Source organism: Diplotaxodon limnothrissa, linkage group LG3 (genome assembly GCF_057381915.1).
Source record: "Diplotaxodon limnothrissa isolate DT_005_m linkage group LG3, D_limnothrissa_male_GT1.1, whole genome shotgun sequence".
NCBI lineage: Eukaryota > Metazoa > Chordata > Actinopteri > Cichliformes > Cichlidae > Diplotaxodon > Diplotaxodon limnothrissa.
Window position 1 is genome coordinate 11,560,264 of NC_140598.1, and position 22,855 is coordinate 11,583,118.

At 37.4% G+C, this 22,855-nt stretch overlaps 1 protein-coding gene and 1 pseudogene across 1 annotated transcript in view; both read left to right on the plus strand.

Annotated features, from left to right (window-relative positions):
- The window catches only part of LOC146634530 (protein NLRC3-like), an 80,005-nt gene that overhangs the window by 52,366 nt on the left and 4,784 nt on the right, over positions 1 to 22,855 (plus strand). Inside the window, exons 2-3 of the mRNA XM_085377456.1 lie at positions 13,870 to 14,001; positions 14,114 to 14,263. Coding sequence (XP_085233582.1) covers positions 13,913 to 14,001; positions 14,114 to 14,263 — 239 coding nt within the window. The 5' untranslated portion in view covers positions 13,870 to 13,912. The remainder of the gene's footprint in view (positions 1 to 13,869; positions 14,002 to 14,113; positions 14,264 to 22,855) is intronic.
- Positions 17,146 to 22,515, plus strand: LOC146634531 (uncharacterized; annotated as a pseudogene).

Below are 22,855 nucleotides of genomic sequence, written 5' to 3' on the forward strand. Positions count from 1 at the left end.
TAATCTAATCTCTTTTCTTGGCTGATGTAACACAATTGACACACATAACACATCAACTTTAAGCACACGTCACATCAACTTTAAAATTCACCCCAGCATTAACAACAATAAGCTTTCATCAAATATTCCCCAGACTTTACTTTTTATTTATCACAAATTACCCAAACTCACCATGGACATGTCACCCAAAATCTACTTAACAGATTTTATAATTTACTTTAATTTCACCACTACTGAGCCAATTTAATGGTGAACATCATCAGCTCGGCGAACAGATAATTTAGAATTCATCCAATGTGCACAATTGGCTTTTTTCTTTGAACAGGCTGTGCCTACCTTTAAATCTTTTTAGACCAGTCTCCTGTTCACCTCATATCAGATCCCACCATAAGACGAATTTGTCCTCTCAGCCGCAAAAGAATCCAGGTCACGGCACCAATTATTAAATTCTGTTCTTTTGAATTCTTTTGGCGACAGAGAAAGACTTCTGACTCAGAGTAGTCAAAGCTCAAAAAATGATTTTATTTTTACATTTCCGGAAACGGAGAACTGCAGCCACGAGCACGTACCCCAGTACTAAAAGCATTGCCAGGCAAAATACGCATACATAGTTCTGCTATAGGTCACACACAGACACACACAGTTTCCATCAAAACAACTCCTTCTGCTCTGACTAATGTGTGTGTGTGTTACTTAGTTCTGCTTTTTCTGTCTGGTTTCCTGTATTTTATTAATATGCCTCTGCAGCTCTGCACTAAACTTCCTGTTTTTTAACCTCCCCTTACTAAAGCCTCTGTTGCTAGGCAACCTGTCACCCTCTGACCTAGTTCTTTCTCACATCTGGGCTTGGTTTATAAAGGCCTCTCTTATTAAAATACATAAAACAATCTAATCAGAAAATAAGCACTAAGAATATATATTTATCTTGTAACATTGTTTAAGTTAATGAACAATTGTGTTGAAAACTGAGATTACAATATCAATCAAGATAATTATAATGATGGTTTTTGCTGTAATTAAACAGTCATGTGGAAATGTGGCAACCACAGAAGTTTAGAGGCCTTTTGTTCAATTATGTGTGGACTGTTTCTTTAGTCTCATACACAAATTGTTCTCAGTGTCTATACGACTGATGAAATATCCATGTGTGCTGAAAGAGACTGTGCTGGTCTGACCCCCTTAACCTAGGTATTGTGGGTAATGAAAGAGCAGATAGGTTGGCTAAAGCAGCTGTTAAAAAAGTAGACATAGATGTGCAGATACCATTGTTGAAATCTGAGGGAAAAGAATAGTTTGGAGACAAAGTAAGAATTTCTGGAGAATGGCATGGGATAATGGAACAAAAGGGAGACATGGGGTACAAAACACAATAGAAGTTAAGAGGAGTAGTGGGTTAAATAGGCAGCAGGAGAATACAAACAGGTCATTGCTTTTGTCATGTAATCAATATATTCTTAGTGTTTATTTTCTGATCATATTTTTTTATGTACTTTAATAATGAAGGTTTGCAAAGCAATGCCACTTTTGATTCATAAACTAAGTGCTCACCCAGACTGAAAAACAGGAAGTTAGTATAGAGCTATACAAGCATATTAACCCTTTACAGCCGATCGGAGCGGGCACGCTCTGTTTTGCGTAACTATTTTTAAATCCCGGTAGCTCTGCAACCACGTAAGCTAGCGCAATAATTTTTTTTGCATATGAAACCAGAGGAGTTGTACTTACATCTTATGCCATCAGCTTGTCCTAGGTCACAGTTTCCTTCCACATATAGCTTTGCAAAAACTGCATAAAAATCACTTGCAGCAACAAAAACATGATATTCCAGAAACACGCTTCGCCAATCCATCAGCTGTTTGTAACACTTCCTACGTCCATCAGCGCGAACTATCACATGACCGCATGACCTGCCCGAAACCGGAAGTGACGTCATTTTGCGGAAATGTAGTTTTTTACTATCGGGCCCTTATGAGCTTGTGTTTTACTTGTTATGTGTTTTAAAAAGTTATGTTTGAGTTTATGACTTTCTGTGTCGTTTCTGGGATGCAGAGGACTCATATTGCACTGCTGGAAATAGTTTATTTTGATGCATATGCTGTTATTTTGCAAATTTGCACTATAATATTTATTTTCGTTTTTCCTGCAGTATATAAAAATTGGTGTATTTCAAAAATAAAACTATGAAGACACTCAAAATAAATTTCCTGTGGTGGGAAACTAGTTTGTGTAACTTTTTTGTATTTACAGTTTTGAGGGATAAGCCTCTTAAATTTCTCTAACTAGAAATATATGTTAAAAAAACAAAAACGATTTTCAATTTTTTTGTAGTTTATTGCACTTTTTTGCAATTTATGTAATTACTATGCACCTAATGCAGACATATTATTAAAGTTTGGGCTATAATGGTTGTATTGATGTATAGCAACTTGAAATGCTCCCAAAAATGGCTCCACAGCATGTAAAAATATAATATAATCTCTGGCGAACTTGGTTCTATGGTAGGTCTTAAAGGGTTAATAAATACAGGAAGCCAGACAGAAAAGAGGAACTTGTACCATATAAGGAGTTGTTGAAACTGTGTGATGTGTAAAGTACCAAAATAACACCTATATGAGAAACATTTTTAGATTCTAATGTTAGAGATCCTGCAACTGCCGTTGGGCTGTGCAGGGCTCTCTCTTCCAGAAGATGATTGAATAAAAAGAATTATAAATGTTTTGACCACTATGAGTCAGGTTTTCTCTGTTCTATAATGGGGATCAAAGAATCGGGTTTTAATATTTGGTGTTTCCTGCCCGCTTCCCTTTGCAACAGAGAGAACAAATGTGGCCGAAGGTTGGATCTGATATGAGGCGAACAGGAGACCGGTCTAAAAAGATTTAAAAGTAGGCACAAACCTGTTCAAAGAAAAAGCTCATTTGTGCATATTGAATTCTAAATTATCTGTTCGCTAAGTTGACGATCTTAACTATTAAATTGGCTCAGTAGTGGTAGAACTAAATTCTTTAGAATAAAGTAAAGCTTTGAAGTAATGATAATGAAACTTTGAGAATGACAGTACTGAGTTAAAGGTAATATGGTATTTCATGGTAAAAGAGAAAAAGAAACAATGTGTGTTTAATGATCAGAGTTCATTGAATTTACCAGTTCCCTAAGGAAAGTTTCCCACTGAATGTCCCCATTTAGGTTAAAGAGGAGTGTATTTGTTAGAAATATCCCCAAAAGTCATAAGTATACTGTACGGCATACCTATGACTATAGTCAGATATGTTTTTGTATTGTTTTTTACAAATAGTGTCATGTCCCTTTTTCAGTATAACTCAATACATGAAGTTCGAGAACAATTTATCAGTGATCACCACACTCAAGAGTTATGTTGTAAAATCCTTCATTATGTCAAAGATATGAAAATATGGAACAAATACCAATCAGAATGAGGACGAAGATAAAGTAATCCATCCCCCAAATCATTACACATACCTCAACATATGCATATGTTTCATTATGAAACATATGCATATGTTGAGGTATGTGTAATGAGTTCGTTGTATTTACCAGTTCCCTAAGGAAAGTTTCTCATTGAATGTCCCCATTTAGGTTAAAGCGGAGTGTATTTGTGTTAGAAACGTCCCCAAAAGTCATAAGTATATGGCATTCTAATGACTATAGTTGGATATGCTTTGGGATTTTTTTAAAAGATGTTATCATGTTCCTTTTTTCTGTATAAACCTACCTATAAAGTCAACAAACAATTTATCAGTGATCTCCTCACTCAAGTAAGGTTTATTGTTGTAAAATCCTTCATTATGTCTAAGATTTGAAAATATGGAACAAATACCAATCAGAATGAGGACTAAGATAAAGCAATCCATCCCCCAAATCATTACACATATCTTAATATATGCAGATGTTTAATAATCAGAGTTCATTGTATCAACCAGTTCCCTAACGAAAGTTTCCCATTGAATGTCCCCATTTAGGTTAAAGCGGAGTGTATTTGTGTTAGAAACATCCCCAAAAGTCATAAGCATATGGCATACTAATGACTATAGTTGGATATGTTGCGGGATTTTTTTTCTAAAAATAGTATCATGTCCCTTTTTCAGTATAAATCTATCCATGAAGTCTGTAAACAATTTATCAATGATCCCCACACTCAAGCAAGGGTTATGTTAAAAAAAAGAACAACCCCTTCATTATGTCTAAGATTTAAAAATACAGAACAAATACCAATCAGAATGAGGACTAAGATAAAGAAATCAATCCGAAAAGTAGTTACACATACCTTAACATATGCATGTGTTTAATGATCAGAGTTCATTGTATTTACCAGTTCCCTAAGGAAAGTTTCCCACTGAATGTCCCCATTTAGGTTAAAGAGGAGTGTATTTGTATTAGAAGCATCCCCAAAAGTCATAAGTATACTGTACGGCATACCTATGACTATAGTCAGATATGTTTTTGTATTGTTTTTTACAAATAGTGTCATGTCCCTTTTTCAGTATAACTCAATACATGAAGTTCGAGAACAATTTATCAGTGATCACCACACTCAAGAGTTATGTTGTAAAATCCTTCATTATGTCTAAGATTTGAAAATATGGAACAAATACCAATCAGAATGAGGACTAAGATAAAGCAATCCACCCCCCAAATCATTTGTGTTAAAAACGTCCCCAAAAGTCATAAGCATATGGCATACTAATGACTATAGTTGGATATGCTTTGTAATTTTTTTAAAAATAGTATCATGTCCCTTTTGCAGTATAAATCTATCCATGAAGTCTGTAAACAATTTATCAATGATCCCCACAGTCAAGCAAGGGTTATGTTTTCATTTTGAAACATATGCATATGTTGAGGTATGTGTAATGAGTTCGTTGTATTTACCAGTTCCCTAAGGAAAGTTTCTCATTGAATGTCCCCATTTAGGTTAAAGCGGAGTGTATTTGTGTTAGAAACGTCCCCAAAAGTCATAAGCATATGGCATACTAATGACTATAGTTGGATATGTTGCGGGATTTTTTTTCTAAAAATAGTATCATGTCCCTTTTTCAGTATAAATCTATCCATGAAGTCTGTAAACAATTTATCAATGATCCCCACACTCAAGCAAGGGTTATGTTAAAAAAAAGAACAACCCCTTCATTATGTCTAAGATTTAAAAATACAGAACAAATACCAATAAGCATATGGCATACTAATGACTATAGTTGGATATGCTTTGCATTTTTTTTTAAAATGGTATCATGTCCCTATTTTCTGTATAAATCTATGCATGAAGTCGGAGAACAATTTATCAATGATTCCCACACTCAAGAGTTATGTTGTAAAATCCTTCATTATGTCTAAGATTTGAAAATATGGAACAAATACCAATCAGAATGAGGACTAAGATACAGCAATCCATCCTCCAGATCATTACACATACTTTAACACAGGGGTCCCCAATCCCTGTCCACGAGGGCCGGTGTCCCTGCAGGTTTTAGATGTGTCCTTGATCCATCACAGCTGATTTAAATGGGTAAATTACCTTCTCAACATGTCTTGAATTGTGATTCAGGTGTGTTGACCCAGGGTGAGATCTAAAACCTGCAGGGACACCGGCCCTCGTGGACTCGGATTGGGGACCCATGCTTTAACATGAGCAAATATTTAATAATCAGAGTTCATTGTGTTTACCAGTTCCCTAAGGAAAGTTTCCCATTGAATGTCCCCATTTAGGTTAAAGCGGAGTGTATTTGTGTTAACAACGTCCCCAAAAGTCATAAGTATATGGCATACTAATGACTATAGTTGGATATGTTTCATAATTTTTTTCTAAAAATAGTATCATGTCCCTTTTTCAGTATAAATCTATCCATGAAGTCTGTAAACAATTTATCAATGATCCCCACACTCAAGCAAGGGTTATGTTAAAAAAAAGAACAACCCCTTCATTATGTCTAAGATTTAAAAATACAGAACAAATACCAATAAGCATATGGCATACTAATGACTATAGTTGGATATGCTTTGCATTTTTTTTTAAATGGTATCATGTCCCTATTTTCTGTATAAATCTATGCATGAAGTCGGAGAACAATTTATCAATGATTCCCACACTCAAGTAAGGGTTATGTTGTAAAATCCTTCATTATGTCTAAGATTTGAAAATATGGAACAAATACCAATCAGAATGAGGACTAAGATACAGCAATCCATCCTCCAGATCATTACACATACTTTAACACAGGGGTCCCCAATCCCTGTCCACGAGGGCCGGTGTCCCTGCAGGTTTTAGATGTGTCCTTGATCCATCACAGCTGATTTAAATGGATAAATTACCTTCTCAACATGTCTTGAATTGTGATTCAGGTGTGTTGACCCAGGGTGAGATCTAAAACCTGCAGGGACACCGGCCCTCGTGGACTCGGATTGGGGACCCATGCTTTAACATGAGCAAATATTTAATAATCAGAGTTCATTGTGTTTACCAGTTCCCTAAGGAAAGTTTCCCATTGAATGTCCCCATTTAGGTTAAAGCGGAGTGTATTTGTGTTAACAACGTCCCCAAAAGTCATAAGTATATGGCATACTAATGACTATAGTTGGATATGTTTCATAATTTTTTTCTAAAAATAGTATCATGTTCTTTTTCAGTATAAATCTATCCATGAAGTCTCTAAACAATTTATCAATGATCCCCAGACTCAAGGGTTATGTAAAAAAAAAAACCTTCACTATGTCTAAGATTTAAAAATACGGAACAAATACCAATCAGAATGAGGACTAAGATAAAGAAATCCATCCGAAAAGTAGTTACACATACCTTAACATATGCAGATGTTTAATAATCAGAGTTTATTGTATTAACCAGTTCCCTAAGGAAAGTTTCCCATTGAATGTCCCCATTTAGGTTAAAGCGGAGTGTTTTTGTGTTAGAAATATCCCCAAAAGTCATAAGAGTCAGGTATACCAATAACTATTGTTGCATATGTTTTTGCAATTTTTAAATGGAGGTATATTTCTGTATTTAGTATTAATCTACCCTTGAGATCAGTGACAAAACCGTTAATGGTCACTGATCGTTAATGACGATCAGTTAATGATCACTGTACTCTGGTACTATATCAATTCAATTTCATTTATGTATATCCTTTTGATTGTCCTCGTTCAGGTTAATGCAGTGCATTTTTGTTAGAAATGTCCCCGGAAGTCATAAGAGTCATCTTCTTTGGCAGTTTTTAATTGTCGCTTGTCTATTTGTTATTCATGTTAAATCTACTCGTAACATCAGTGAAAACTAAAATTAAGATATCCATTCTAAAATCGTACAGCTTGTCTTATCACTCACAGATCTTTAATACTGTACTTATTGGTGCCCTGGTGTAAAGGATATTTTGATTGCTTCTAATGTAGGTTAAAGTAGTGTGTTTATTAATAATTAAATTAAATCTTTTATGATAGGTTTGGATAGTTTCTGAAAATCAAATGAACTCTTGGTAATTGTGTTCAAATTATCTGTGTTAACAATTCATAGGTGAAATTAGAAATTTCTTTTAGTTTAAATAGAATATAAAAACTAGTTTAACTGTCTAATGTTTGCCTATTTAACTGATGTTTATCTACTCAAGACTAACCAAGCTGAAGCAGCATCATGAGAAATGCCTGAAATGTAAAAAAAAAATCCAGATTCCTCAAGCAATGAGATTGAGTCTCTTCTGTCAGGTATGGAGCCAACAAAAACACAATAGAACAAGAAAACGGATCAAGATGAAGACAGGGGACCAGGGACTTCTTCCCAGTGAACATATTTGGAAGCAAAGTTCTTGCCTTACAATTTGCTGGTAACAAACACTCAATAGTACAGATGATTTTTTTTTATCCAAGTTTCTCTGCATTAATGATGTGCATATAAACTCCCAAAACAACACAGTAGTAATAAATGCAGTCAAAAATTTAAATTGTTCTGTGGCCGAGACATTGGACATAGTTTTGATTTCTTCAAGATAAATAGAGACCTTAATTATTGTTTAGATTATGGTTAGATTGGGTAGTTAACATTACATTGTACTTTGAAGGAATTGCCTTTAAGGGAAGTAATATCCCCAAAACTGACATACAGTAAAATAACTTGTGTATGTGTGTATTGCTGAAGACCCAAAAGGGAAGTATGGTCCCCAAAACTGACATAAAATAACTTGTGTATGTGTGTATTGCTGAAGACCCCGAATGGAAGTAAGGTCCCCAAAAGTGGCATAAAATAGTTTGTGTATGTGTGTGTCGCCGAAGACCCCAAATGGAAGTAAGGTCCCCAAAAGTGGCATAAAATAGTTTTTTTTAATCTGTGTATCGCTGAAGACCCCAAAGGGGACATTAAACATTCCCAGTCCCCAATGGGAAGGTAAAAATACTGTCTGGACAAAAGTTGCTTAAAATGAAAATCTCAAGTGATTTTTTATTTCTGTGGTCTTGGAGGAGTAAAACTGAGTTGCCAGCTTGCTTCTAACCCATACAGAAAGTGGTGTCCCCAAAGGGGGGGAGTTAAGATATGCGACCCCAAACGGGACTTAAGCGAGTATGTGTGTGTGTATGTGTGTGTGTGTGTATGTGTGTGTGTGTGTGTGTGTGTGATTTGTGTGAGGTCAAGATGTGACCCTGTGAAGACTCCCCAAAGCTGGTGCCAGGACGTCTGAACAAAAGGCTCTTATACTTAAAGAAATATATGTGTGCTTGCTATACCATAAATCAATAAGAAAAGATAAACTCTCCTAGGGAGTGTGATCCATGCCAGGACACTCTGAGTAGAGGAATGTATGCACCCCCCTCTACACAGAGTTAATAGGATGAGACATTCCTTCAATCTACAATTGATTATACACTTCTAAGCATATGTAGTTAAATATTTCTAAGCATAAATGACAATCAACAATACAAAACCTGACAGTAATTATGACGGAATAATAAGGAAACATTGAAAACATACAACCCGTTGAGGGGACAGATAGGGTTGGGCAATTGAAAGGTGTCATTTTGTTTAGCATAATCTCTTTTCTTTGCAAGCTCCTTTGACTACGATGACCTGGATGACTGAGAACCTTCACAGACATAATCTCTTTTGTTATATTTTAGCCTTTTAACATGCAGGTAAACTTAATGGGATAAATGAGGAATTATGTCGTGTTTCTTAGGAAAAGCGGGAGAACTGTCATGTAATTAATATATTCTTAGTCCTTATTTTCTGATTATATTATTTTATGTACTTTAATAATGAAGGTTTGTAAAGCAAGGCCACTTTTGACTCACAAACTAAGTGCTCAGCCAGACTGAAAAACAGGAAGTTAGTGTAGAAATATACAAGCATATTAATAAATACAGGAAGCCAGACAGAAAAGAGGAACTTGTACCATATAAGGAGTTGTTGAAACTGTGTGATGTGTAAAGTACCAAAATAACACCTATATGAGACACATTTTTAGATTCTAATGTTAGAGATCCTGCAACTGCCGAGACCTCTTCCCTCTGACCCCTCCCCAAACCCTCCTACCCACCTCGACATACAAACTCTGTGTGGCTTCACGTGTTCTGTTGATGTTTACATGATCGAATTAACTTGAACACACACACAAACAAAGAGGAAGACCGCACCGGAAGGAAACAACTACAAGTCCCAACATCCTCTGTGTTTAGGGAGCAGTAGTGAAAGTGAAAGTATTGAGCCTCCGTTCAGAGCAGCAGGAGGAGGAAGGTGGAGCTGAGGCGGGTGAGTGTTAACATGAATATGTTTCTTCTTATGACATAAAATAATTCCACGCTGTTCGTGTCTGTGGGTGAAATGTGAGGCCGGTCGGCTCCTCTGAGCGCTGGTTTCCTGTAAGTAGAGAGGAAGTGAGTTTAGCTGAGCCTCCGTTTAGTGTGAGAGAGCAGGAGGAGAGTGAGAGCTGTGCTGAGGCAGGGTGAGTGTTAACACCGCTCTGACATTACTGTGTCTCTGTGGCGGAAACAACAGGCTCCGTCAGTGGAGGCAAAAATAATCAGACTTTGGTTTTTCAAAGGAAACAACTTTATGTCGGAAGTTCCCGCACGCTCATTGGATAACGATGTGTCAATCTCGAGCTATTAGCCAATGAGCGTGCGGATTCACAGAAAGACCCGCCTTTATCACGGGACTTTAAAAACTACAATGGCGACAGAAACTCCGTGAGTGGAGTTCAGGGTGACGTTATGAAACTGTGACGTTGGAGCCACTTCCTGTTCTCAGTCCCAGCGTCCTGATCACCGAGGTTTCTGTTGCTCTGATATCTGATATTGATTATATTGGTAAACAGGCTGTAGCATAAACATCAAACACAGCTGAAGCAGTTTTTCGATGGTTGGCTTCAAATGATCCGTCGGTTTGAAAAGTAAAAACAATTTAAAAATAGGTGAAGCTGATGCAGGGTGAGTGTTAACACCAGGACCCTATTTCAGGAAGCCGGTTTAGAAAACTCAGAGTGAAAAACGATACTCAGGGTTGAGTAACCCCGAACTGTCCAACTCGGAATATTCGGTTTCAGAAAGGCTGATAACAAGTAGTTCAATCAACGCGGAGTTGCTCTAACCCCAAATTAAGCGCGCGCACGAGGATACATAAAGCCCTGATTAGTGGAGCACAGATTAAGCGAGTCACCATGGAGACGGAGGGAAAGAAGGCGCGGTCAATGTATTTTACAGTGCTTGAGGCCGAAATTCTGATGGCAGCATATGCCGATAACATGCAAATTTTGCAGAAAAAAGTAACACAGCCTCAGCTGCAAAAGAAAGGGAGCATGCATGGCAAAACATAGCCGACAGAGTCAATGCGTGAGTGTTAATTTAAACATTGATCTAGGGATTTCCACCCATTTAACACGTTATTTTATTATATTTTATTTTATATTTTATACATTTTATTTTGTGATGTGATGTGAGCGCAGGTGCAACCCAACAGGCCCCAAACGTTCCTGGCAGCAAGTAAAAATGAAATATAAAAATATAGTCCAAACAGGTGAGGTGTAATTGTATTATGAGCCATAGTGCTTGGTCTGTTTGTCCTATGTAAATCAATTGCAGTTAGAGGCTACATTAATTTTCTTTCTGTAAGCACTTATTGAAATCATCTGAGCACATTACAAGTACATATTTGCTTACTCTGTATGCTCAAATGTGACCCGTTATGGCCACTAGAAAAAAAGCGGAGGCCCAAAAAACAGGTGGGGGTCCTCCACCACCACCACTCACAGAGGCTGGTCACTTGGCTTCCACATTTGTGATAATGTTGGCAGCATCACATATGATCTTCACAGTGCAGAGAACACAAATTAGCATCCATTACTTTAATGAAATAATTTGTTAGTTTGAAATGCTACAGGGAACTATGTACCTGTACATTAATGCTGTGGAAAGACTTCCTGTTCACATAGTCTCCTTCATTTACTGAAGGAGCAATGATTGGAATGTGAGTGCCATCTGTACAGCCAATCACGCCTGGGAACCCTGAAAATAAATGTAAAATTTAAGTAGTAGTTCAAGTATCACCACATCATGAATTAAGTTTTGTTCATCCTGCTACCTGCAATTTTGTGGAATCCCTCTTTGATAAATCTTGTGGGTCTATGACCGGGGAACACCACAAACGAGTACAGGAGACGTTTCAGTGCAACTGTAACATTCCTGACTGCCCGACAGACAGTAGCCTTGGAAACGTGCTCAGCGTCATCAATATTATACAGAAAGCTCCCGTTTGCAAAAAACCGAAGTGCAATACAAATAATATCAGAATCAGAATCAGAAAGGGTTTTATTGCCAAATGTTGGGCAGGTTTACAACATTAGGAAATTGCTGCGGTGCTTCAGTGCAAACATACTGTCATAAATTACGCTTAAATAGACATGAAAATAAAAATAAGAATAAGAATTAAAAGTGCTAAGTAGAAAGATATATACATGAGTGCAGGTGGTGATAAGTGCCAAACATGGAATGATGCAGTGAACACAGCGTAGGGTCATGTGTTAGTGGTGGGAACAGTCATACGGTTATTGTTCATGTGTCCAACAGCAGAGGGGAAGAAACTGTTCTTATGGCGAGAGGTTCTGGTGCGAATGGACCGGAGCCTCCTGCCTGAGGGGAGCAGGCCAAACAGACTGTGTCCAGAATCCATGTATGTACAGAACTGAGAGAATGTCCGCGATGTGTCACATGAGCAATATTAGGCCTGAGGATGTTATTCAAATAAATTATAGATTGTGCTGAAAAACGGTAATGTTCACACAGAAAATCATCAGGAAATGATAAAATGTCCAAACGCGCTCTAATCACTCTCTCCCGGCGGAGACCTCTGCGGAGAATTTGGGCTTCAACATCTACTGGCTCTTCAAGGAAGGGGCACGCCATGTCTGACACTTCCTACAGTCAGGTTTCCGACACAGAGGCGGAGAACGTCAGGGTTAGTTGAAGTAAACCTGTTAAGGGGCAGGTTAGCTTCACGGAGTGTGTCGTCATAGTAACTCACTCAGGCTTCATCTGAACTCGCTTTGTGAAACTGAAAACCCAGAGTTTTCGTTAACTCAGGGTATACTTACTCAGAGTTTGCACTGAACCGGCTTCCTGAAATAGGGCCCTGGACTTTAGAGGGAAGAAGAGTCACAGCTCAGCATGTTGTTGACGAGTTGTTGTTCAATCTGGGGAAGACATCTGAATCATTGCAGGGGGAATGGCTTTCACAACTTTAATGAATTTACTTTGAGTACATGATATGCCATAATTATCTATGAATTTGTTATATGTTAACACATTTCCGTCATTGTCTAAAAGGTGTAAAACCGTCCAAATGCCATGATCCATCCAATCCTTATAAAATATGGATTTTCTTTCATCGTATACATCTGTTGTTCCAAATCGAATTTGTATGTGGAGAAAAAATATGCTAATATCTTTTTCCAGTACTGGAGAACCTGTTTCTGAAAATTGGATAATTTAATTTGGAAATTTCAAAGTCGCACTTTAAAAGAAATTCAGAGCTTCTCGAAAATTATTTTGGGGAAATAAAACCAAAATACCGTTTGAATTATTGTTTCATTGTCGTTGCCAACATTTCATTACTAATGATTTCGCTAATAGTTTTGAAGAAAAACTCTTTTACTTTCAAATTCCTCCTATTGTCTACTTTTCATTTTACTAAACATAATTGAAAATTCTTTAACTTTAAATAAAAAAAAATCCCATCTATGTATGTAATTGCCAATTGTTACATTGTTGTAAATGCTATGGAGGAGCTCTTTAACTATCTTAACATACCCATCATCAATTAACAGATCTGCATTAAATTAAATGCATTAAATATATGAACTGAATGTTTCTTTCAGGCTGTAAAAACCTTATTTATCCTCCATTACAGTCCTGCATTCAGAGCATTACTTCTGTTATATTAGTACATGTATTTTATTCTGATGAACACATGAAACTCTGAGCTGGATTGAATCCATTGAATCAGAGTCCAGGACTCAGACTAAACACACTGAATGTGTCCTGAGCTCGGCCGCTGTTCCACAGTAACTGCTGTCAGAGTCACTGTTACTGAGTTAGCTTAGCTAGCAGAGCAGCTAGCAGTTAGAGTATGAACTCTGTAAGCAGTCAGCTCGGTCCTGGACATGGTTACTGACATAAAGCTGCTCTCTGCAGCCATGTTTGACCTGCTGCTTTGTAGGACTACAGTAATGGAGGATTTGGAGGCTGAACTGGGCTCTGTGACACTTTTTGTAGTGAACTGATGAAAGCTGCGTCTCAGATGGATGTTAGTCCAACACATCAGACACGACCTCTGCAGCTCTCAGTTGATGTGCACATGAATGATTTGTGTTTCCTCTGCAGGTGAAGGTAGAAAGTGTGTGTGAGCTGATGTGAATTGAGCAGCATGGATCAGTGTGAGGACAGAGAGGAGGGAGTCCCTCCCTCTAAAAGCACTCTGTGTGGGGAACATGAGAGCCAGACCAAAGCTCAGAGGTGAGATGACCATCTCTAACTGTCCATGACTCTTCTCCATGTCACAGCTCAGCACTCACATCACTGCTCCATCATTATTCACACTCATACCTCTGTGTGTGTTGTTTTAAAGCCCAGAGCTGTGGGGCGTACCAGGCTCAGCTGGACATAACCCTGAAACTAATCCAGAGCCTGGACCTGAACCCAGCTGTGTTTCCTTAAAGAGCAACGTGTCGAAGGGTGTTGGTGTTTACTTTAAAGGCTGTTCTTCTGCTGCTGAGAGGTAATGTGTGTCTAGATGTATTTCCTGACTCTGTATTTTTGAATAAATCCTCATGTTTAATATCAGCTCAGCTCTTTTTCACACATTTCTATGTTGGTATGTGAAGCGGTGTGTGTTGGAGTGTTTCCACAAACACAGCAGTCAGAGTGGAAAGAGTGGATGTTGTAGGAGGTGTTTGTGTAGTGAAGAGGCTGAGTGTCTGTAGGACTCCAGCTGCTCCAGCAGGTGTCTCCTTTGTGCTTTGCTTCAAACACAGTGTAGGGAGGAGCTTCCACTCAGGTGTTGCTGGATGGAGGAGGACAAATAGTTTTTCCCTTCAGTGACACTTCAGCAGCTCAATGTTCTGGGAGATGTTTGTCTTTATGAATGTTTATGGATTCTTGTTCTTACTTTGGTTAAACTGAGCAATACATTTTCCATCTAACATTTAAAGTAAATTTCCAGGTGAATAATAGATCTGCAGCTGCAGCCTCTGTGATGTTTCACAGTCTGAAAGTAACAAATTCAACCAGAGTTCAAACAAAGGCTTAATATACGTGTGTGTTTGATATAATGCCAACAAGTACAAATAGGTGTTCTTACAGGTCTTAATCACAGAGGTCTGATAAGTCTGGTGACTTTCACACTCAGCAATTTTGCTGCCTTTTATTTTATATTGGCCTTTTTAAAGCCCTTCAAAGTCTCCCACATTCATACAGAGCTTTTAACACCAAACTCCTTTACAGTCCTTCTCCTCTCACACACGATCACACGACTGATTTGTCTGCAGCAGCTGTGTTACTGCTAGTATTTTATTATGTGTGTAATCTCCTCATATTGTTCCTGTGGTTTAGTTTGACTTCCTTCTGCAAACTCAGCTGCTCTGTTGCTGATACACGTCTCCATGAATATGATTGATCAGATGCTGCCAACACCATGTGTTTCATGTGAGCGCTCAGCTGAAACCCTGGGTTGACTTATCGAGTTAATAACAAGCTTCACGTGACTGTGAATGCTAAAGTGAATCCAGATAAAGGAAAGAGACCCTGCTAATGTTGGACTCACTTCTTAGTGTGGATCCCAGGAGGAAGTTCAACATAGCCATTCTTTGTGCTAGCTCGACCAAACCTGAGACCACAGTGCAGGATAATGATTATCATCTGTCTCTGTCAAGGACATTTAAAATCCACAAATAACAAAAATAATTATATTTGATCATTAAAAATCTCTTTTCACTTAAAAAAGCATGAGCACACTGGTGGATTACAGAAACATGAAAACTCGTTAACAGTAAAGTTAATTTAGGCGTAAACAAAGTGTCAAACATACTTAAGTAGAAGGACTGATGTTTGTATTAAAATACCCTGTTAAAGCTGAAATACTGATTCAACTTCTTTACTCAAGTAAAGGTAAAAGAGTACAGGCTCTGAAATGTACTCACAGTATTAAAGTAAAAACTCCATCTTTGAAGGAAATTTCTGTCAGTTTTTGTGCAAAGTTCACTGAATTTCTACCTCCAACATTAATATGATAAAATTATCTGAACTTTTATTCTAATGAATTTAATCAGCTTGAACATTTTGTAGCACAAAAGTAGAAAAAACTCAAAGGGAATAAAAAATAGCTCCATTTGCTGTTGCCTGCATTGTAGATGGGCAGCTTTGCCTCAACACCTAAACAGGAAAATGAGTTTAGTCAAGTATTAAAGTGGGATTGAAGAGGTGAGGAAACCAGAGATCAGGTGTTGTGGTGCAGCATGGTCACAACAATCATTTAGAAATGGGTCGAAATATTTTCTCTTCTAGATTTTTTGCACAGTCTGATGTGCTGCTGCTCTGAGGTTTACTGCTCTCTGTGTGCTTAGAAAACTGTGAGGTACAAGTAGATTTGACACAAGTTATAATGGCTGATTTCCATATAACGGTGGAATACAGGGACTTAATCGTTAAGTAAGAAGAAAGTTTGAAGCCTAATCTTGAAAGTACACAGCAAATCTCTGGAGTTAAATATTTTGGAGTAAGGCATAAAAGTGCACAAGAGTTACATTCCAGGAGTTTATTTTTCACCTTATACTACAGTTAGTGTTGGGGAGTACTCTCAAGCGGTGTAATATTTAGGTGTTCATTCACTGAGTGCTAAGGAGTCTAATTCAACACATTGCTGGTGTTGTTTGTCTGTCGACCGTTACCCTGTCTATCTGTGCTTGTCTCTTGGACTCCGACATGTAGGAGGTAAAAATACTTTATTTATTTTGGAATTTTCTGTGAGTGTAGTAATGTTATTTATATATATATATATATATTCAGTTACATGGATGCATAAGTAAAATATAAAGTTAACTAACTAGCACTACACGTGTTTTCTGCATGTTACGCTGATTCGTTGATAGCAGCTAGGCTAACATTAGTCAAAAGTTAGCTAACTAACTTATCTTACTGTATTTGAAGATACACATTTCACGTTGTCAATGAAAACGTTCATTTGTATTTCTTTTTTTTAAACACTAATGTTTCATTTAACGTTAGCTAACTACAGTAATATTATGTTTAGACTCATGGTAATGGCCGTATTTAACCAAAGAGAGGTGCAGCCTGCATTAATGAGATATCAAGGTACCATTAACATAAGTTAGTTAGTCCTGCTTCACAGATATGCACACAACCCTGTCGCCACTCGCCACACCTGAAAAGACAAGGACGCGGCAAACATGCGGTCACATTGTCTGCTAAACCTAGCCTAGCTAAATAGATTTTAAGCAGTAGCTAGTGTGGACAGGCTAGCTCAATGTTAGAAAGTGTTTATGGATTACGTTATACACAGTTCACATAAAGTTATCATAAACAGCCTCTTCTTCTTCCACATGTTATGTTTCATATTAGTAAAGGTTTTTTCCATAGGTGGCCAAGATGTTGATAAAAGTAAAACACAGAGAGACAAAGAAATATGTCAAATTGGAAGAAGTCAGCTTCACAGATTTTATGAGTGCAGGTAAGTTATACATGGTTTGTACCAAGTCATTAAAGAGGAAATGATAATGTTGTTATTAACTAAGTGATGATTTTACTTCAGTGCAGCAGAAGTTTCTCATACCAGAAAATGCAGCACTGAAAGTCACAGATGAGCAGGGTATAGAGGTGGATGAGGATGTCTTTCCTGAACTTGCAGGAGTCAAAGAGGTGTGTTTTGTCATCTATACAGCTGAAGGTAAGTAAATATATGCTCTGATAGATTTTGTGGGATTTGATTTCTACAGTTACTCTTAAATAAACCTTTTTTAATTTGTCTAATATCCTGTGGTAACAATCACAAAATGCTGCTTTCATGGCTCAACAGTAAGTTGGATTTATCACATGCATTTCAGACATCCTGGAAACAGAATCATCCAAGAAGCTGCGTGACTGCTCAGACCTAACACACTATGTGACACTCACACCTTGTGGTATGTAAATTGTATATTACCATAATAAAATACAAAATAACCATCTGTTCTCCTGGGAGAAAGTATAATTTAATCAAAGCATACAATTTACGTATGTGCCTATGTGCGTAAATGGTAGCTTTGTTGTGGTTGATTTTTGATTGTATATGCCTTATATTGTAATATTTTTGTTTGTCACCCTCAGATTTGACTGTCCTGAAGCAACATGTAGAAGAGCCCTCCTCTCCAAGTCTAACAGATACATTGTCTGTCTCAACCACCAGCAGTCAGAGCAGTGACACAAGCGATGCCGGACTTCAAATGGTTCAGCCTCTATTGGACAGCATACATGCAAGAAATGTAGATACATTACTTAATAGACTTGTATTTGACTCTTTAGTTGTCATTACTTGAAAAAGCTTAAACACGAAGATAAAACAGATTAGAGAAAAATAATTTGATATAGTATTTCATGTAGTTCATATGTATAATCCACAGATTGAAATTGTTGTTTGGGTTAAAATAGTCTCATTTTTTGTCAATTTTTTTGTTCTTTGTATCAAATGTGTTTAGACAGTGGAGCAGATTCTGACTTCCAAACCAGCAGGGGTGACTGTCATCCATGAGTATGAAAAAACTGGGAGTTTGAAAGATTCCACCAGGCGATTAATGGTGAACATCATTGTAGCTCACATGCGTGAAAAGGAAGGGTAAGAGGAATGATGTTTATTCTATTCATTTTTAAAACTGGCAAGGATCTTATCAAAAAACACTTCTGCTTTTGCAGGAGAACTGTAAGTAAAGCAACGAAGGAGTTTCATGCACTTGGAATCGTGTCACTCTTCCCATCTTTGAAGGATCCGTACTCCAAAAAGGGATATGTGAGTTTGCTCTGCAACTGTAGTGTGTAATAAGACTTGCTCTCTTTCTCTCTCTCTCTCTCTCTCTCTCTCTCTCTCTCTCTCTCTCTCTCTCTGTCTCTCTCCCTACACATATATATAAATATATATACACACTCTACAATGTATGCAATTTCTTTCTTTCTGTAGGAGCATTTCTATGACATTCAGAGCAACAAAGGTTTTCTTGAGTGGCGTATCAAGACTGTGCAACGTCAATCCAAACCCCCCACTGCATCACAGAACAGGGTGGAACTGAAAGGAGGGCCCACATCACGAAGGAAGTTTGGTTTCACTAATGACCAGCAAACAAGAGATCAATGTATGGAAGCCATGTCTCTTCTTCATCACACCACTGACCAAGATATAGTCTTCCAGAAGATGAGAGAGACATTCTACTATCGTCAGCAGATACTCCATGACCCACAAGAATCAGCAAACATTCTTCAGATGTTTCCTCAGTTTTTGGACACTAAAGGACTGGTAGGTAAACAAATGGGGATCTGAAAAATACTTGACTTAAAAAAATTGATTTTAATGGACATACTTCTCCTTTGTTAGATTTTGTAGGACTTTGCAATGATGTTTGGAGTAGAGACTGCTTCCAGGTTCCTGGAAAAATGGAACACCAGTTTTAAAGACAAGGTTGCCAGGGAAGCCAGAAACCTTAAAGAGACTTGTCTTCTGAAAAGATTGCTGAAATCTGCTTTGAACGAAGAAATGGATGATGCTGATGAGCCAGGTAGTGTCCTAAAGTAACACTTTATTAGTGTAGTAATTTTAGTTTTCATTTTTAAAAGTTATCAAAAAAGCAGCAGTGTGGATAATGTGTGTATGGATCACTTATTTTCTGCTCATACCCTCAACCAGTTTTTATATGTTAGTGAAGTTCAGTTCTGTCTCCCCTTTCCAGCATTAGTATTTAACTCCTTAACACTGTCTGCAGAGTGGGACAGCGACATGGCTTCTCTTCTTGTTCTGCTGCACCTTCTCACGCCACAACCAGCTGGAAGGAAACGGCCAAAGAAGATGAGTGTTGGAGAGGCAATAGATCATCTGGTTAAATTTCACAAGGTTTGTCAAGATAATGTGATCCAGTTCCAGATACTGTGGTTCATGGAACACTTTTTCTTAACCTAAGGGTTTATAAAGTGATGCTTTTTATTGTGTTTCAGTCTTGCCAGAGCCTTGAGGATCACCTCATGAACAATGAAGGAAACCCTCAGCCATATCTCCTGGCCACAGGGACTTCAAAAGCACAGGTTTTCAGCTTCTACATAGTCTTGGATCGAAAGCTTCTTCCATGTCAGTCAGGCACATCACTGGGTGCATTTGATGAGCTGTTCAAGTGCCACTTTGTTTTCAGTGTGAAATATGAAGACGCTCTGTCCAGCCTGTACACATTTTTGCAGACCACTGTGTACAATATTGATGTAGGCACAACAGTGGAAAGTCCAAGAGTCAAAGAGTTGCGAGCAAAGCTGTTGAATAAGTAGTAACCAGGTTATGCATTCAAAATGTTGACCTGCTTTCTCTGTGCTTTATCCTTTGCTACAGCTTTACTTTTGTTCAGACATTTAAAACTAGTTCATGGAATGTATCCTGGCAAAAATTTGAAACTAAAATGTGGTCAGATAGGATGTTGTTTACAATTCTCAAGTTATTCTGGATTTAGAAGACATCTGAATAAGATACATGCTACTGTTAGCACATGTGTTCCTCATGAGACCCCTTCTGACCATGATACCCAACAGTTTAGTAGTTCTCAGTGCTTAAATGATGAAACACCATCCACATCATCTCAGTGCCAAAATTCTGAAGCAGGCCCTTCATTCTCAAATCAGAGCAAGGACATGTCTGCCTCCATTATTGCCAGACTTTTAGGAAGTGGTGTACCAAATACTGTAGTTCTTTCTACAGTTCAGAACTTAGAGGAATTTGTGGGAGATTGGCAATCTAATATTCAGGAACAATTATTGACCCTATTACCAAATGACAGTCCCTCCAGATCAGCCATTGCAGATTTATTTAAAAATTTGGACAATCCGTTTAGTCACTTGAATTCTGAAAGCAAATGTAAAAAATATTTTAGAGATAAGTGGGAAATGGTACAGCCAGTTGAATTGCACCTAGGAGTAAGATACGATACTAGACGATGTACCAAAACTAGAACCTATGAGCAAGTCCCAGTAAATGACAAATTCATATATATTCCCATATTGAAAACACTCCAGTTCATTTTTAAGAATGAAAGTATTTGTGAGATGATGCAAATATGCACCCAGTCTGACACATATCAGGACTTCTGTGATGGAAGCTACTTCAAAAGTCATCCTTTGTTTTCAGGTAGCAAGTTTGCTATCCAAGTCCAATTGTACTATGACGAATTTGAGTGTGCAAATCCTTTAGGTTCAAAAAAGGGTATACACAAAGTTGGCTGCCTTTACTTCATCCTTAGAAATCTTCTTCCCAGTCTGAATTCGGCTTTAATGAACATTCATCTGGTATCATTATTTTATGCACAAGACGCAAAAAAATATGGAATTGATGAAATCCTGAAGCCCCTAGTAAAGGACCTGAAAATATTAGAGACGAGTGGGATTGCTGTTCCATTTGCTAAATTTCCTGTATTTGGTACTCTGGCACAAATTACAGGTGATAACTTGGGGATGCATAGCATTCTTGGATTTTTGGAATCGTTTAGAGCTAATTATTTTTGTAGATTTTGCTTAATTGATCAGTCTTCAGCTCAATTAGTTTTCTCAGAGGACGACCCATGTTTAACTCTTAGATCACCAATTCTGAATAACCAACATTATAATAATTTGGTAGATGATCCAATATTAACATCTTCATTCGGCATAAAAAGAAAGAGCATACTTAATTCATTAAAATATTTCAATATTGCGGAAAATTATGCCGTTGACATCATGCATGATATTTTGGAAGGGGTTGGTCAATATGAAGTCAAGTTGCTATTTCAATATTTAATCGAATACTTCATCTCTAAAGATAGCTTGTTAAATAGGATATATGCTTTTAATTACGGCTATATGGAAAAGAAAAATAAACCAACGAATATTAACCTGGATCGTGCAGGGCATGGAATAGGTTTAAATGCATCACAAACACTTTGCTTGATCACAAACATACCTTTGATATTTGGTGACCTGGTACCAGAGGATGATTTGCACTGGCATTTGTTGCTTTTGTTGTTGCACATTCTAAACATAGTTTTCTCATACTCTATCACTGAAGGAATGACTGTGTATTTAAAGCACCTGATTATTGAACACCATAGACTCTTTAAGGAACTATACCCATCAAACAACTTAATTCCAAAACATCATTTCATGGTCCACTATCCAAGGTGCATTCGAAAGATTGGTCCTCTCATTCATATCTGGACCATGAGATTTGAAGCCAAACACAAATTTTTCAAAGACTGTGTTAAGAACTTTAAGAATTTGACTGTATCACTTGCAAGGAAACATCAGTTTGCATTAGCTTATCATTGGGAATGTATGAGTTTAAAAGAAGTTGAGTCTGGTCCAGTTAAAATGCGTTCACTTGAAACACAAGAATACTCAGAAATTATATCTCCATATCTTCATGTTGATTTACAGAACACTGTCAAACTCACAAACTGGGTAAAGTGTAGTGGAGTTGAATATCGTGTTGGGCTTTTTGTTTGCACAGGCACTTATGAAAACATGCCGGTTTTCAGCAAGATAACTTCAATCATTTTACATGATGGTAAAGCTGTTTTTGTTATGGTTGAGCATGAAACGTGTTTCCATGATCATTTTCATGCTTATCAGGTAAATGAAACCATTCCTAAGAAGATACTGGTCCTAGAAAGGGAGAAGTTAAGACATTTCAAAAGTTTTGATGGCCAAATGTCATATGGGTGTGATTCACAATTGTATGTCGTGTCAGACAGTTGCATTATTTAATTTGTTGGCTTAATGGAGACCTTATAGAGTCTTTTTCATGTTAACACTGCATTACAATAAGTGCTTATTCTGTAGTCTTTTTTTTTTCTTTAATTCGTTTTTTTCCCCCAATATTAGGCCTATCTGACCACACAATGTCTCAACTGTTTAGCTGCCATAATTGTTGCTGTTTTAATGTCGAATGTTACACTATTATAGTGCTGTTACACAGAATGTATGTTAGTCCATTGAATTTTGAATATGATACTTTTGATAAATAAAATTCATACATTCATAATAATCAGTATTGTGTTTTTGTAGTAATTGTCACCCAAAACCTTTTTTCATTTGATGAGTAACA